The 18,414-nt window shown below is 41.4% G+C and overlaps 1 protein-coding gene across 2 annotated transcripts in view; it reads left to right on the top strand.

The window, feature by feature from the left end:
• The window catches only part of mark4a (MAP/microtubule affinity-regulating kinase 4a), a 38,190-nt gene that overhangs the window by 11,681 nt on the left and 8,095 nt on the right, over window positions 1–18,414 (top strand). For both annotated transcript variants that reach the window (XM_087847088.1, XM_087847089.1), the window contains exons 6-15: window positions 4,908–4,978; window positions 5,069–5,125; window positions 5,556–5,792; window positions 10,217–10,336; window positions 10,419–10,518; window positions 10,622–10,731; window positions 11,473–11,656; window positions 11,911–12,122; window positions 12,795–12,898; window positions 16,389–16,673. In XM_087847088.1, coding sequence (XP_087703214.1) covers window positions 4,908–4,978; window positions 5,069–5,125; window positions 5,556–5,792; window positions 10,217–10,336; window positions 10,419–10,518; window positions 10,622–10,731; window positions 11,473–11,656; window positions 11,911–12,122; window positions 12,795–12,898; window positions 16,389–16,673 — 1,480 coding nt within the window. The remainder of the gene's footprint in view (window positions 1–4,907; window positions 4,979–5,068; window positions 5,126–5,555; window positions 5,793–10,216; window positions 10,337–10,418; window positions 10,519–10,621; window positions 10,732–11,472; window positions 11,657–11,910; window positions 12,123–12,794; window positions 12,899–16,388; window positions 16,674–18,414) is intronic.

Below are 18,414 nucleotides of genomic sequence, written 5' to 3'. Positions count from 1 at the left end.
AAAATTAAAATTGTTTATAAACTGAAACTACTGGGCCTGGGTTTCTGCGTTTCAGTATCCTCTCCCATAATAATGATAATAATTATTATTATCAAATTTGCAAAAATTTGTCATTACATTCCCATCCTGATATAGAGACGCGCATAAAAGAAGTTAGGCTGAAGAAGGAGAATAATAAAAATAAGTCTGACTTATTAATATCTAATGTGCCTCAGTGTTTCAGTGTTCAACATCATGAGTAATAAATAATGTGCCTCAATGCTATTGCATTAACACCCTCAAAAAATTGAAAACAGATATTATTCTGAGGGTGACAAAGTCTGTTCCACTCTCATCTCCACAGTATCATATGAGACCCAGCTGTCAGTTAGCTTACCCTAGCAGAACAAAGCAGCCTATTCTATAAGGCTGTAACCTTATACGTATAGTACAAATGGCAGTGTTGTCGATCTTGAACTCAAAGGAAATTAAAGGAAACGTTCCTTCTGTAGCAAAGCTAATTTAAAGAAGCCTAAATAACATCTAAATAACCAAAACTACAGTATCACATCTTTTAATCTAAAATTGTGAAATATAATAATTTTGGTGGGCGATTGAACTCAAGTGATAGCTGTCCAGAAATGCATATGTCATGTTCAGGCACTATGACATATTGGAATATAGTGTGCCTAAACCTTTTTATGGCTATATGCGATAGACAGACTCTTTAAAAAGATGGCTGTGGGCTATGCGCTAATAGCTGCTCTGTATTTAAAGTTAATAGCATATGGGACCTCAACATAAATAAGTGAGCAGCCTCAGTGCAGTAATAATGTTGCTTTTAAACAGACTTTAAACACATTAATACCCGCCAGCACACGTATCTGTACACTATCCTTTTCCTGTTTGCGTCCATTGGTTTCTATTTGTGTCAATTTCTCGTCACCAATCCCATTTTTCTGTGTTGTGTCTGAGACCATATCATGTTCTTACTGTGACCTTGGCGAATGTCAGAGGCATTGTGGTTTTTTTTTACAAGCCTTTAAGTCAGGGGGTAAAAAAACAAGTATTAGGGAGTCGTAATGGTGTAAAATGCCTGTGAAGGCCATAATATGCTTTTTCCTGCAGCATGTTTAAGAGTACATAATAGTGCACAAACACGATAGTATTAAAACAACAGCTAAGCTGCTGTAGAGAAATATTAGTGGTCAGACTTGGGTTATGTTTTTCATATTTACAGATTTACAGCTAGCTTTTCGAGCAGATATAGGAAAGCAGATGTGGAGTCCTGTGAAAAACCCTGATAAACCCCATGATTCAGTAGCTTGTAGAATCAATTTTTGCTGCAATAATTCTCATGAATCATTGTCTGCAGGACTTTATTCATCTCTTACATGTTTGTGGAGGATTTTTGGTGCACGCTTCTTAAAAATGTTGGATTTTTTCGGGCATTTCAGTCAGGTTGTGATCTGAACTTTGAGCCATTGCAACATTTTGAATCTTTTGTAGATTTTCTGCTCGAGATCATTATGCTGTTGCACGACTCACTTTTAACGTTAACTGTCAGACAAACTGACCTTTGACTCTAAAATTTTGGCATTCAGAGGATTTCGTGGTTGGCTTGGTGACTGCAAGTTGTTCAGGTCCTGTGGCTGCAGAACAAGCACAGATCATCAACCCTCCACCATAGCAGCTGATGCAGTGTGTTTTTGCTGATATGCTGTTTGGTTTTCAGGCCAAACATCTTCACTTTGGTCTCATCTGTACAAAGGACATTGTTCCAGAAGTCTTATGGTCTTTTTATAATAAAGAGGCTTTCTCTTGCCAACCCTTCCAAACAAGCCATACGTTCGTTCTTTTTGGGACTGAACTTTAACATTTAAAATGCTAACTGAGTCCTGTAGAATCTGTTGGTCTTGTTTTTCACATTTCTCTCAGCCTTGTACTGCCTAACACTGGTGGTGAATTTGCTGGGGCATGCACTCCTGGGAAAAGGGGTAGATGATATAAATTCAAAATGATATCACAGTATGTCAATAAAATATATGATCAGATTTTTTTTACAATATTGAAAGAAAACAGTGAACATTTTCTTGTTGCTTGCATCTAGCAATCCATTTTCCATCCTTTCCCTGCTGACATTGATTACATAATTACTCATTTTAAGTGTAAATCTACTGAAACACTGCAGGAGCAATATAATAGTAGTCACATAGTATTATTGCCTGTGACACAGCATAAGTCAAATGTAAGTGCAAAAGTGGTGTTTCCAATAGAAATGAAGCTTATGCATAAGTTCAGTGAGGAAGCTCTGTAGTCACACATCTGTCTGCTTCCCAGGTGTTTGGTGGCTAATCTAAGCATTACATCACTTCCACTTTCCCACGCTTTCAAGCTCATTGCAGCAGCTGTGGTCCAGTCCAATCATCTTTCTGCCTGCCTTCTTCAGCCCAATCAGCCTCCGCTCCGCTTACTTTAAATCTCACCGATCGCTGTCGTTCTCCCTCGCAGAGGCCTTCATGCAATTCACCTTTCTTGCCATCTCCGCATCTCCCATGTTACTCAGACTCTATCAAAGCATCCATCTTCATTTCCACCACCAGCGTGTAGACTCCAGGGAACGGGGCCCTAATCCCTGCCACCGCTGGGATTTCATCAGTCTAATCGGCAAATAGCTTCATTGAATTCTGTGCATCAATAAAGCACGTTCAGTTCCGTCAAATGATTTTTTCCTTAGTAAAATGTGTAAAAAAAGATAAAATAACTGCTTAACACTTAACAAGTAAACCCTGTAACTCCTCAGGAGTTGCTTAATTTGTCACCTAATAGAACTTGAAGTATTTTCTGCCAGCTGATGTTGTATCCTCGGTCAAACTTTTTAACCATTTGCATAAAGCCCTGTTTTTCCTCCATCTCACCGCATCAGTAATTTCCATCCACTGTTTGCTCTTCCTGTCATATGGGGCGCACCTAGAGAGTGCTCCAGGGATGCTCAGTGGAGTCATATGTTTACTTTGGGTGACACATCACCAGCTGCTAGTATTTCCTCCTTCATAGCCTGGTTGTACTTTATGGTGTGTTTTTTGCCTCAAGTGGTAAAATATGTTTGTTTTTTTCCACTGCAGGGACACTTTTCTTGGATATTTTGCCAAGTACTGTGCTTTCTTTCAGATTTGTTGAAGTTTTTTTTTTAGGTATTAAAAAGATATTCCCAGATTTACCTTGTTACCATGCACACTACTGAAGATATACACATGGTGTTAACTATAGCAATGATATCACGATGTGACATTTTTATATCACGTAAAAAGTGGCCAAACCTTCTGCTTTCATAGATGTGGTCACACACAAAAGAGAAAGTATTAAAACTGAATGTTTTGATTGTTTTGGGGATTAAGCAGTTTGTTATGTTATTTCATTATATGTTAGAAGGTGTCAGGAGCTATTCTGTCTCTAAAAATGTGAAGTGAGATAATTGTGATATTGAAGTAGGGTGCAGAAAAGACTTTTATCACGTTTTTATGGCCCACATAACCTGTATGGCTTCAGTAGTTATGGATGTTCCTTCGTGTTGTTAGTAGTTGGAGGCTGCCATAGATGGCAGCCATGTGAATACAGGTCACATAAGCAAATGGGAACGCCTAACAGAAATATTAAATACATTTCAGTGAATTTGTGTCAGTTTGACCACGAAACAAGACACGTATATTCAATTCAATTCAATTCAATTTTATTTATATAGCGCCAAATCACAACAAAAGTCGCCTCAAGGCGCTTCATAGATACAGAGAAAAACCCAACAATCATATGACCCCCTATGAGCAAGCACTTTGGCGACAGTGGGAAGGAAAAACTCCCTTTTAACAGGAAGAAACCTCCGGCAGAACCAGGCTCAGGGAGGGGCGGCCATCTGCTGCGACCGGTTGGGGTGAGAGAAGGAAGACAGGATAAAGACATGCTGTGGAAGAGAGACAGAGATTAATAACAGATATGATTCAACACAGAGAGGTCTGTTAACACATAGTGAGTGAGAAAGGTGACTGGAAAGGAAAAACTCAATGCATCATGGGAATCCCCCGGCAGCCTACGTCTATTGCAGCATAACTAAGGGAGGATTCAGGGTCACCTGGTCCAGCCCTAACTATATGCTTTAGCAAAAAGGAAAGTTTTAAGCCTAATCTTAAAAGTAGAGATAGTGTCTGTCTCCCGAATCCAAACTGGAAGCTGGTTCCACAGAAGAGGGGCCTGAAAACTGAAGGCTCTCCCTCCCATTCTACTTTTAAATACTCTAGGAACAACAAGTAGGCCTGCAGAGCGGGAGCGAAGTGCTCTAATAGGGTGATATGGTACTACAAGGTCATTATCATCAAGTAAATGCATTTTATATTTTAAAATATCTTTGAGAAATATCCAGTCATTGTTACAGACAGCCATTTTTTTTTTTAGGAGGATTTGCTCATTTTAGCCACTTTAAGCTAATGTGCATACCAGGCCTATTAGTACTGTAGCATCACAACGCCTCAGCATACAGAAGGAAGTATTATTTAGTCTTTCCAAAGTTGTAGTCTGGTCTTATCAAACAAGATAAACCTTAAAACTATTCTCACATGGATTTTCATCACCTTTGGACGGAGCCATGGTCGCTGCTACCCTCTTCTGTTATGCCTCCGTCGTTCTCTTGGCAAGAAAGTTCATTTCCTAAAATATCAAACTGTTCCTTTGCATGTATTATTTGTTTATTATATGTTTTCATGCAATTACATGATTTGCAGATATTAAAATGAACTTACAGTGCTTGCATCTTATTAAATATTAAAAGCTGACGATGTGATTAAAATTGACTGTGTACGTCAGCAGTGTTTACGTAGCTAACAGCATAAAGCTTCTGGCTTTGTTACCTGACTGATGTGCTGATATGCTCCTCACAGGTGAAGTTTTTGACTACCTCGTGTCTCATGGGAGAATGAAGGAAGTTGAAGCAAGAGCCAAATTTCGACAAGTATGATGTTACCTCTCGGTGTCAACGTTACACCAGTTGTTGCATTTTGTTGTCGGTACTTCAAGTGTGTCTGTCTTTCTACGTCCACAGATTGTTTCTGCTGTCCACTACTGCCACACGAAGAACATTGTCCATAGAGATTTGAAGGTGAGGAAGCTCAGAGGAATGTCCGGGGCAACTTTCAGAGGGGGATTAAGGCTAGTCTAGGACTAGAAAATTTATTTCACTGACAGATTACCCTGAACTCAAAGTTGTAATCTCTGACTAGTCTTAATCTATGTCTCTGTAAAGGGTTTTTAATCACACTGATGAGTGTATGGGAGGGTAGAATGTGCAAATGCACAGTGGGCACAGTGACATATATACACTATAAGTCATGCCCAGTTGAACTTGTGCATTAGTGGATAACACACAAGTGCAACTTCCTTCTCCTCGTTTGCACTCTTTGTATTCAGTACAACTTTATTCTCATTGTACTCTCTTTTCTCCCCCATCCATCTTTCCCGTTCTTCCTTGTCCTCTCCATCCTGCTGTCCGTCTCTGCTTCCTCCTCTGCGTGAATGGATGTGTGAGTCAGGCAGAGAACCTCCTGCTGGATGCCGATGCCAACATCAAGATTGCCGACTTCGGCTTCAGCAATGAGTTCACCCTGGGCAACAAGCTGGACACGTTCTGTGGCTCACCGCCCTATGCTGCGCCTGAGCTTTTCCAAGGAAAGAAGTATGACGGGCCCGAGGTAGACGTCTGGAGTCTGGGAGTCATCCTCTACACGCTGGTCAGCGGCTCGCTGCCCTTTGATGGGCAGAATCTGAAGGCAAGTGGAAGGCTGGAGGAAACTATCCGTCTGTTTGTCTGTGTGGGGATACTTGAGTTTTTCTTGGTGGTTTATTGTAGCAGCGATAGGTTTTCATGCATTAGTACGCAACAACATTAAAATCACTGATTTATTCAATAACTTTGATCATCTAGTTACCAGTGTAGGGACTAATACGTTATTAAGTAACGCGTTACAGTAACTACGTTATTATTGTGGTAACGAGCACGGTAACTAGTTATTATGTCAAAATCAGGAACCCGTTAATCGTTACTGGGATTTAGATAGGGTCGTTATTTGTTACTTCGTGTGGTGGCTATCGCAGAGTTTCCACAGATTCAGTAACATTAGCAAGTGGTGGAGGCCAGCAGGTGGATGAGGGAAAGGGGAGGCAGGAGGAGGAGAGACCTGAGGCGGCCGCCGGTCCGAGTGTGAACTGAACTTCAGGTAAAAAGTTATGACCTGCAGTCTATCTGGGTCAGATATAAACCAAGTTTAGGTGGAGTTTATTTTCGTTATGCTGACTTTTTTGTACTGAGTATTAGCTAGCATGACAGGTTTCTATACAGTTGGGTGGGTGCTATGTTACTGATGTTGAACTTTATTTTGTTCATAAGTTCATAGTTAGTAGAGTTGCCAACCATCCCATAAAAGAATCGTCTCGTATTCAGAGAAAATATTACACGTTTCGTATTTAGGTGAAAAGGAACAGTTTGTCCCGGACTTCAGCTACAATGAAAAAGACACAAAGTTGGAGTTATTCTGTCTTTACGCTGCACAGCTGCCTCTTCTCCTCTCTTTCTCTCCCCTCCCTCTCCTGTTTCTACTTCAATCATGAAAACTGATCAATGATCAGCTGATCGGCTTTTCAAGTCTCTCTCGTTTGTTTATCGCTCACTTTGCACCAGAAAGAAGAAACCAGCGGAGGTCGAGTTAAACAACAGCTGCACGTTTAAGCTTGATCAGCTGTTGTTAGAATTTATTTAATATTAATTTCTAGTATCAATTCAATTCAATTCAATTCAATTTTATTTATATAGCGCCAACTCAGAACAAAAGTCGCCTCAAGGCTTTTATCAGCTGATGTTTGCTGGAGCCACAGCTGTAAAGCTGCTGGTCATGATGTCGGTTTGGATATGTGGTGAGAGGGAAACATGAAGATGAAACCAGGAGACGTCCTTACTGAATCATCAGAGCTGAACAGGTGATGGAGAAACAGGTTTACCTTTTAGGTGATATGAATGAGTTGAAGGGAAGTTATGAACTGTTTCTGAGAGACAAATAACACCAGGATCCTTTTTTTATGTAGCTGACAGCTGGTAACTGTGCAGGGGCGGGTCTAGCAAAGTGTTGCCAGGGGGGCAGGTAGGGCATTAACAGGGAGAGGGGGGCACAAAGAAATACTTTTCTTTCTTATTCTCATTTAAAATGTCTCGCTTTTAAAAAATAATTATCTGAATCTTACAACAAACGATTGATAGATTAATGCATATATACCATCAAAACAGTGAACATCACTGTCACAACAGCGTTTGTTTTCATTCAAAGGCTTTGTTTTTTCCTATAATGGCGGCCGGTCTCTAGTCAAAACGCCCGGGCCGATTTTTGTCCCAGTCCATCCCTGTATGCAGCTCATCTGCAGTGTGGAGTTACCTACATCTTCCTATTCAGAAGGCAGAATTTCCGAGTTCTGAGTACAATCGAAAGCACCACGACTGCAGTTTTTGTGTTGGATGTAAAAAGCGCACATGACGCTGTGACGTAGGCTAGAATCATGGCAGCGGTCAACGACGGTGCAGGCGTGGGATTTCTCTCATGGAAATATGTAGATTATTTTTTCCTTTCTATTGGTAGGTGGCACAGTGCACTTGTGGCAAGTAAGCAAGCTAGAAGACTGGCAAAGTTATGGAAGCAACACATTAACAAGAGAATTCTAAGTAAAAACAAAGTTACTTTCCCTAGTAACTAGTTACTTTGAAAGTAACAATACTTTGTACATTGTAAAGCGCTTTGGGTGCCTTGAAAAGCGCTATATAAATCCAATCCATTATTATTATTATGATTAACAAGTAACTTGAAGTAACTGAGTTACTTTTGATAGAAGTAACTAGTAATGTAACTAAGTTACTAATTTAAAGTACTGCTAGTTACAATGCAATGTTGGGCTGGGAAACCTTGCATCACAGCATTTATGTGAAAGTAATTTTGACAAGTACCACCCACCTAAATGGGTAGGAAGTGGGTTATTTGCAGACCAAACAGCCCTCCTTGCACTTCCAAATCCCACACCACCTCCCATACCTCAGACATTGCTCAAAAACAGGACAATTAGCTGCTGACTGAACATGCAATATCCTCTGATTCAAATTTAGCCAAGCATCCTCTGAATGCACCAAATAATCCTGAACCACAGATGCTGTTTGGAGGATCCACAAAGGATGCCCAAGTAGCATTCCAGTGCCAGACACCAAAGGACTCCCGCAGAGGTCCTGTATCCATCCCCTGACATGTCAGAGGTTTTGGCAGCAGAAGGCACAACAGTCAGCAGTGTTGTGGCTGATTGGTGCATGTTTATTCAAATGTAGACAGTGTGGGTGGCACATACATATCAGACATTATAAATGCCAAAACAGTCAAAATGCATTTAATTACAAAAGTTAGGATTGATCAGGAAGCCATCAAACTACTGAACTGATAGGATTTAAAATGGTGGTGTATTCAGGCCATATTTAATCAGCTAATAGACAAATATAAATGTTGCCATTCAGATACTGAGGCCTCTAAAAACTGTTGAATGCTGTAAAATGCTGACAACTGTTGTAGATATCTGGTCTGTCCATCATGCAGCAAGTGGAGTGGTGAACTCTCTGTGCAGTTTCCACATTGCAGCAACAACAAGCACATGATTATCTTTCTTGCGTTTTGCATTTCAGACATTTTCTAATTTCTCTAAGTGATAAAAATAAAAGAATCATAAATGTTAAAACAAATGTGCGTATTTGCTTATGCTGACATTATGTTCTGGAGATGTCACACATGATTTCAACAGGCCTTCACCTTATAGTTTGCATCCAAATATGATGTCACATTTGACCTCTGACCTCACCAATTCCATTTCTATTTCCATTTCATTAAAATACTGCCCAGAGAGAGAGCTGCCTTGGCGGAGGTTTGGGCTCTCAGAGTGCTTCTTGTTGGTGATGCATTTCTCAGGTAGCAGGCTAGTTATTTAATATGTCCAAAAATACGTACATACAGTTTGAACAATAGTACAGAGTTGCTGAGTTCAAGACTGCTGTTTTCAAAATTCTTCTCATTTATGTAATTTCATCTACTGTTTCATTTAGAGTATGTTTGCAGATTTTAGCCGTTCACAGCCATTACCGTTTCAGCAACATCTTTTTTGACATACCATAATGCCTAGAGGTGGGAATCACCATACATCCCACGATACGATATTATCACAATACTTAACGCACGATACGATATTATTGCAATTTTTTAAAATATTTTGCGATATTCAGATTCTGTACATAAAGGTAAACTTTATCAATATTCATTTTATCTAATATCAAAGTCTCACACTCAGTCTTTCTCTCATTTCAGTTTTATTGTTGACAAACTGAACGGTTTGTATTACAGTCTAGTCCAACTTAACTGAACGCAACCATCTGGTACAATTATAGCTATTCTGAACTATGCAGTTTATGAAAACTATGCAGCCCCTTCAGCAACTGAAGAATTTGAAAGTAAATTAAAACAAAATATAATTTTACATTAAATAAAGTTTTAAACTTAATTAAAATCAAACATGTCTTAAATTAAAATAAGTAAACTGTCATGTTTATTGCTGCCAAAAAAAGTTAAACACATTTGGACAGTGAAGGAATGTCAGGATTCTTGCTCAGAAAAAGGATCAACATGCTCTGAAGTCAGAGCACAAAAACCTTTTTGTAACAAAATATCGATTTCTGCTGTCCCTGTATCGATACATTATTAGCAAGCAAAATATCACAATACTACACAGTATCGATTTTCCCCCCCACCCCTAATAATGCCTGGAGAATCAAAGTAAACAGCTGTCAGAGGAAAGGATGTGGCAAATGTAGCTAGACTTTCGGCAGCATGGAAGGACTCCATTCAGATGGTTTGTGCACTAAGGCATCATCATCAGTCTTCTCTCTGTTCGTAATATCTCCGTGCAGTGGGCCATGCTGAATAAAAAAGAAGAATAGAACTTTTATCTCAAAGTTAATAGTTGGCAATGAATGCCTCCCTCCTCCCAGAGCTCCACTAAAGGAATGGTAGAGACCAATGTATATTTCATTTGTCACATATGTCACTATTGGTAATGAACATGAATTGTTCTTCTCGTATTATGCTGAAGGAAACATGGAAAAACATGTATTTGATGTGGCCAACAGGAACTGAGGGAGCGCGTGCTGAGGGGAAAGTACCGCGTGCCCTTCTATATGTCCACAGACTGTGAAGGCATCCTTCGCCGATTCCTGGTGCTCAATCCCGCCAAACGCTGCACACTTGAGGTGAGCGTCGCGCAATTAACAGAGCAGACGTGTTGTGAAATTCCCGCTAATGTGAAGCTCTCCTGTGTTTCCGTTTCTACAGCAAGTCATGAAGGACAAGTGGATAAATGCAGGGTACGAGGGGGATGACCTGAAGCCTCATATAGAACCTGTTGAGGACTACAGTGATCCAGCTCGCATCGGTGAGTCAGCGGGCTGTCAGCCTGTCCGCTGAGGTCTATGTAATTAGGATACAAGGTCATCGGTGTTTTCTTACCTTCATCTATGTTTATTTGTTTGGTTCAGAGGTCATGGTCGGGATGGGCTTCACTCCAGAGGAAATCAAAGACTCTCTGCTTAATCAAAAATATAACGAGGTCACCGCTACCTACCTACTGCTTGGCCGCAAAGGCGATGTGAGTTCTGTAGATGTATCCTACCTGTATTATTTATTTATGCATATTTGACTATAAGGCACATTAACCTTTTCCACACAGCGCTTCAGTGCTTTATCTGCCTTCCATCTTCACACATAACCAGTTTAGAATCAACAGTTTACCTTTGAACTTGAGGATGAAGTTTCTGGTTTAAACGCACGCAGAGAACATGCACACTGGATGCAAGACACTGGACCAAGAACCTTTGGACTGTGAGGAAACAGTGCTAACCACTGCACCGCCTTTCCAGCCAGTACGGTGGTGCAGATGCTAGTGCTGGATCAGCAGGAGTTGGAATCGTTTAACTTTTCTTTCTAATATCCAAAACTCTTTAAAATGTATGACCATAAACCAGAGTTTGCATCAGTGTTTGCCTAGTTTAGAATAGTATGATGCCTTTACCAGGCTTGTAGATAAACAACATAAAGCCACATAGCCACACATTCTCCTTAGCTCAGTCGATGTTGCAGTGCATATCGATGCAGACCGTATCTGGCTCGGATCAATGGGTCCAATGGGACAAAATTAATATTATTTAATTGTTTGTTGTGTGTTTTCAAAAATCTCTTTTTTCATATCTCTTCTCAGAGCCCTTATTCCAAATTCTGACTCCAATCTTTGTTTCTGAAATCACTACATACCATCTCCTTATCTCTTCAAACGCTCTGCACTGTCACACTTTCTAATATCATTCTGTCCAATATCACTGGGACATTATAGGATGGTAGTGACGCCCGCAGTGCTAGTAGCCTGTCCCTGGCGAGGGTACGACCCAGCCCTATCACCAACGGGACCAACAAGCACTCCTCAGCCACCGGCTCCTCCTCCTCCACCTCTTCGTCACATAGCAAGACTCAGCGTAGTGCCTCCACCTACCACAGGCAGCGACGACACAGTGACTTCTGTGAGTCTCTTTTCTAAACTCTTTCTGAGCTATGATGAAATCTGGAACCACGAACTTCCTCCTTGTCCAGTGACCACAACCTGGGTCTCGGCTGATATGACAAGGAAGGTTTTCTAATGGGCAGTTATTCAAATGAGGGTCTTATTTAGGTCTGTAAGCACCGTTGTGACAGCTCTGCTTTCACCCAGTCATCCACAGAATATTCCTTATATGAATTCCTATGTGTCTGTGCTCTGCTGTCCTCCACAACAAAGGCGGGCCGTCCATGCCCGTCATGCACCCCAAGCGGAGCCCGACCAGCACGGGCGACCGGGAACTGCGGGAGGGAAGGATGCCTCCGCGCAAGGCTAGCTGCAGCGTGATGGGGAGCCGCAGCCTGCCTCCCTCTAGTCCAATGGTTAGCAGTGCCAACAACCCCAACAAGTCTGAAATCCCAGACCGTCGCAAAGACATGACTGCCACCACGGTAAGTGACACATTTAATCTTCAAGAAGCAGAAAGCTGGGCATCGAACCAAGAGCATAGGTTTTACTGCAAGAATCGGAAAGTTGGTCTTCACTACTCCTCAGCAAGTATAGTTTTACTACTGTTAGCACTCACATAAGTAGTCAGGGTTGTATAGCTTCTTAGACAAGTTAAAAAAACACAAATCTTGTGCTGTGTATAGTCAGAAGGACATATATATGTCTATATGTGTATATATATGTATACATGTGTATATATAATGGAAAATAACAAAAGGCATAAAATAATTATTTACATAATCGCGAAGCTATGGCTTTTGTTTCCTTAAAACTATATATATATATTTTTTTTGTCTACCTTCTTTAAGGTAGATTTTTAGATACAAATCTTGTTTTCATGTTGTTAAAAGGTTAAAATGGTTTGTTCGACGTCTGTAAATTGTAACAAATATTGTAACATTGTAATAAATATTGTAACATTTAAAAAATGCATTCTAGGTGTTTTATATTCACTCAGCCGTAGTCCTGTCTGCTTTCAGTGTAGCTCCAACAGATATCTTTGTAAAATGTCAAAGTTCAGTACAGTACAGCTTCACTGTATGAATCACAGTTTAATTTCCTCAACAACTCTCTAAGCTAATATGTGTGCTGAAATTACTCTTCTCCTCGGATAGAATAACATCCCCGGAAGCGCCATGACACGCCGGAATACGTATGTGTGCACCGACCGTTCGGGAACTGATAGACACTCTCTTCTGCAGAACGGCAAAGACAACAGGTACCACTTTGTGTCGTCAGATTCACAGAGACTTTAAGCAGGTAGCAGATATTTGGTATCATTAACCTTCAAAGGAAGGTGGATTGGATTGGGGTTTTTAGTCCTTTGTTCTGATAATATTTACGAACTGAGTCACAGGGCACCACAAGTCAGTGTCCTGGTGAGGGTGAGGGTTATGTCAGGGAGGGCATCCAGCATAAAATCTCGGCTGAATCAAATATGCAAATCCTAAAGCAAGAGATTACCGTACCAAATCAGTAGGCTATCAGACAATGTGGTGCTGTTGACCAAAGACAAAGGAAGAGGAGAGGTGGAAGGCATGTTGGTAGGCAGCAATAGGAAAAAAGAAAGCAGGAATGTGGAGGTGAGAGGGCTGTAAAGTAAAGGGAGAGAGCTGGCTGATACTGTATCTGTGTCAGGATGGAGGTCTATAGGATCGCTTTGGCCAAGAAGAGGAGGTGCGTAAAGGCAGAGGCAAGGATTAAGTGGTGGAAGTCGATGAAGGAAGAGCGTTTCGCAGAGTTCAAGAAGGATTGAGATGGTTCAGGATGAAGTACAGGACAACATTTAAAAGAAGAGGTTAGCAAAGAAAAAGTAGGAGCACTGAGAGGCAAAGAGAGAGGTGGCAAAGGATGAGGCTTATAGTTAGCTGCATGCGAGGCTGGACACTAAGGAAGGAGAAAAAGACTTGTATCAATCGGCTATGCAGTGAGACAGAGCTGGAATTAAGGATAGAGATGGGAATGGGCTAACAAGTGACGAGAGTGTGTTGAGAAGATGGAAAGAGTATATCGAGGAGCTGATGTATGTAGAAAATGAGAGAGAGAGGTGCACAGATGGAGGAAAATTAGTGAAATAAGAAATGAAGGGGTTTAGCAAGGAGGGCAGCTTGAAGGGGATGAAAAATGAAAAGGGAATCGGTCTGACCAACACACCTGCGGAGATATGAAAACGTCTAGCAGAGAGGGCACTCGAGTTTTTGACCAGATTGTTTAACACAGTCTGAGTGAAAGGATCCTCGAGGAATGAAGTGTGTGCTGGTATGCTTTTTTTAGAACAAGGGTCATGTACAGAGCTGTAATAACTGTAGAGGGAAAAGGTCGACCATGAAACTACGGTTGTTGAAGCTAGTTTAAGAAGACAGGTGACGAACAGTGAGCACTACAGATGGGATGTTTGGTTTGGGATTTAGAATAGAGAAGGTCAGAATGAGCTTCACTGTGTCTTTGTGGATGTAGAGAAAGCATGTGATAGGAACTGTGGTACAGCATGAGGAACTCAGGAGTGGCAGAAAAGTATGTGGGTGGTGCAGGACATGTATGAGGACAGTGAGGTGTGTGGTGGGTGAGCAGCAAGAGTAAAAAGGTTTAGAAGATGGTAATGACCTGCTGTGATGGATGGTTTGGAGATGGTGGAGACGGAGTTGAAGATGCCAACATATTGGTACGTTCTGAAAAGAATACGACATCCTTTTAACCATGACGTGGTTGTCTTGTTGATAATGTGGCCAATTTGCAAAATTAACTGTGATTTTTAATTTTTTTTTACCACTATTCATCGACAGCATGTTTTAAAGCTCAGTTTTTAAAACCTTACAATTAGTGCTGTCAGCGTTAATCTCTTTAAAAATGACCTTAACGCCATAACCGCATTAACATGGCAAATATCCGTAAGCGATAGGTGCACTCTGTTTAGATATTAGCACTCATCAGGCAATGTCTATGGGCAACTGACTGCACTCAGACCAAAGGGGGCTGAATAATTACGCACACCCCATTTTTCAGTTTTGTAAAAAATGTTTGGAATCATGTATGATTTTCGTTCCACTTCTCAGGTGTACACCACTTTGTGTTGGTCTTTCACGTGGAATTCCAATAAAATTGATTCATGTTTGTGGCTGTAATTTGACAAAATGTGGAAAAGTTCAAGGGGGCCGAATACTTTTGCAAGCCGCTGTATTAATGACTAACCTCGTATTGTGGATGGATTATCTCAGTTGTTCTCCTGACTGAAGTTTGGTCCGTTTACAGCATCCTGCCATGCGATTGCATTTGTCTCTAACCATCAGGAACCCTCACGTTAACTTTTATAGAGTGGAAAAAAGTTAGCGTTCATCCTCCAGCTTCACTGTGCTAATGTGTTTATGTTATGCTAACCATAGCCGTGTAGCTAGCCACTAGGGCTGCTCGATTATGGTAAAAATGATAATCACGATTATTTTCACTGAAATTGAGATCTCGATTATTTGACGATATTTATTTAACAATAACAATGTGTTGAATAATGACTTTAAAGATTGTCAAAAATAATATAAAATAGTGTGCAAATACTGATAACAGTGCAAATGTTTGCAATATAAGAAATAAATGAAAAATGTAAACATCTATGTTTAGTGAACTTTGCAGTGTTGCTCTGTGGTGCAGCTACGACACTGTAGCAAAGTTTACACACTGTGTCTACTTGATCCACGTCTGACTCTGAACCCATAATGTTTCCACACCACTCAAGTTTTTTTTACCTCGGCAGTCACTCTCCTCTCCAAATAACTTCTGCTTAGCTTTCCGAGCTTCCCTCGGATCCTCTTAATCAGCTGTCCCCAACCCCCGGGCCTCAGACCGGTACCGGTCCGTGAGTCGTTTGGTACCGGGCCGCGAGAGTTGAGGCTCAGGTGTGAAATGTATAGTTTTCAGGGTTTTTATTGGTTTTCAGCGTTATTTTGTTATCGTTTTTATCGTTTACTCGGTTTTCCTGGGTCTTTTCACGTGTGTTATGAATAAATCTTCTTTTTTTCGGTACCGGTACTAGTTTGATTTTGTTGTATTTATCCGCGACACCTTAAAGGCCGGTCCGTGATAATATTGTCGGGCATAAACCGGTCCGTGGTGCAAAAAAGGTTGGAGACCGCTGCTCTTAATTGTTGTGACACGTGTTCGAAATGCAGAGAGGTGCGCTCGATTTGCCACACGGAGCAGCGCGAGAGTAAAGCACGAGGGAGGGGCTAATAATCGGCTCAGTCATTTTTAATGATCGTTGAAAGCCCAGATCGTAATCGTGATTAAAATTCGATTAATTGAGCAGCCCTACTAGCCACTAGGTAGCACATCATTATATACCAGCTAGTCCCCCCTCAGTAACCCTACAAACATCACTGCTGTACTTTCTAATTGTGTACCCTCAGTCAGAACATGTTATGTTGTCTTTAGATGGAAACTAGCGAGCTAACTCCCAACGCCGTTAAACTCCATAAATCCTGCTTTCATGGATGCCTGGATGTTAAACTTAATTGTTACACCTTGTAAAGAAGCTACACTGATCATTTTATTAAAGATGAATTTAGACAGTTTGTCAGTGTTTGTTTGATTTTGGGACTAGAGGCGGAGTTTGGACCCGGAAACGGCTAATGACGTCAGACTCAAAGACCGGATTATCAAAAATTATAAGTCAATAAGACTAAAGACTAAATCCTGTTTATTTTTCTTCCTCGCTCCAGTTCCCTGAGCCACCGCATGCCGGCAGCGTCTCCCTCCACGCTCAGCATTTCTGCAGCTGGAGCTACAGGCTCATCTTCCTCCTCAGACCGATGCCGCCTGACTCGAGGCTCCACAATCCGCAGCACCTTTCACGGGGGACAGCTGAGGGATCGCGGTCCCCCGGTCTACTCGGCCCCGCCCACTTCACCCACTCTGTCGCACCACGACGCCAGCCCATTGACCCATGCCCGCACCAGGGCCACCTCCAACCTCTTCACCAAGCTGACCTCGAAACTCACTCGCAGGTAGACTTGCACTACGTGTGATTTGTATAGTAGTACTGCTGAATACAAGAAACATGACAGTTTCTGTAGCTTTGTAGGTCTTCATTAGGCGATGAAATCAAAACTTCTTTGATTTAACCAGGAAAGTATTTACAGCCTGGGAAAACTGCTCTTTGTACAAGCCGCCTCTTCTGCAAGTGATAGGATAATAAATAATCAATAGAAGGATATTGTTTAAAGTAATGGCTCGAGATGAGAACATTTAATAGCATGGCTTATGTATTCCTTCAATATAAACGAGCTATGAGACATTAGCTTACCTTAGCATAAAGACTAGAAGCACGTTATAAAAGCTGTGCTCCAGTTCACCTCCAAACGCCTTCAAGTTTTTTGAATATTACAAATTCAAGTAAAATCAACCAGCTGGTCGTTTCCTGAATGACTTGAAATCTTCATTGGTTAGGCTTTGAACACAGTAGCTTGTAGTATGTGAGTGTAGTTCTGTTACCTGTATCCTTAACCACTGACATAAGCTATACTCTACAAAAGCTGTAGTTTTTTTAAGAAAGCTGGAGCTGTTTTTTTTTTAAACTTTTAACAGAAGCAGACTCACAGCTTCTCCCTGCATCATACATTTGTGGAAACCACTTGCTACAACATTAGCAGTTACTACTTATTAAGAAGATAATAGAGGTGTCCATATTCATAGGCTGCATCCTCCTGAGGCCGCATTTGTAGGCCGATTACATCACAGCAACGCGACTAGGGATGGGTACCGGTATCCGGTGCCATGATGGTACCGGTTCTGACATAAACGGTAGTAACCAGACCGAAAAGCAGCGCACATTTCTGTGCTTTTTTTTTTCCTGAGCTGTGATACACTTTAGATTCTAGCCAATCATTTTACGTTTCCGAGGATAGTAGGCGGGTCCAGGTACGTACGTTCTTTTAGAGCAGAGCTACAGATTAAAAATGCCCAAGGCGAAGCGGTCAAAGTCTGGCTGTACTTCACAGCAAAAGATGCAAACTCAGCAGCCTGCAACAAGTGCTTTAAGCTGATACTGTGATACTGTCAAAGGAGGTAACACCTCAAATCTGATGAAACACCTGGCGACGCATAGCGTTTTTTTAAAAGCCGAGAAATGCGCCGTATTTGATAGCTTGCTGCGAGACCTCACACCGAGCACATCTACTGTGGGTGTGGTGCCTGTTATCTAGTTAGCAACATCCCCCAAAAACCCGAAGAGGAGCGTCCTGGCCCCTAGCCCTGCCAGTGTAGCAGAAATGATGACGGATGATGATGCAGCAGCAGCCGTTCTTCTCTGCGTGAGTAGCTTAATGTTGTTCGTGTGTAATTTACGTTGAGTAGGCTAACCACGTTATTACATTAATGCATGTAAGGTGAACTAGCAAACACCGTCGTAGTTACATGCGGCTGTCTTCTTGTTTGATGGCAGATACTCCCTTCACCCTGGCCAAAAAGGCTAAAATGACCAAAGAAAAAGTGGAAACAGCAAAACATGAGAGGTTTTTGGACAAAGTTTGTGTTTTTTCCATTGTTTAAGCACTGCTTCCAGCCAAGAGTGATGCCATATATGCCCCATAGCTGCAGAAAAGGCTAACATTGTTATCTTTTTACAAAAAAACAGCTAAACATGAGAGGTTTTTGGACAAAGTTTGTGTTCTCCATTCTTTAAGCACCGGCACCGTTTCAAAAGTACCGGTTTGGCACCGGTATCGGATAATACCCATCCCTAAACGC

The sequence above is a fragment of the Neolamprologus brichardi genome, chromosome 10 (genome assembly GCF_056152115.1).
Source record: "Neolamprologus brichardi isolate AB-2024 chromosome 10, ASM5615211v1, whole genome shotgun sequence".
Classification (NCBI taxonomy): Eukaryota; Metazoa; Chordata; class Actinopteri; order Cichliformes; family Cichlidae; genus Neolamprologus; species Neolamprologus brichardi.
Note: the sequence above shows the minus strand (reverse complement) of the source record. Positions and strands in the feature narration are given on the sequence as shown.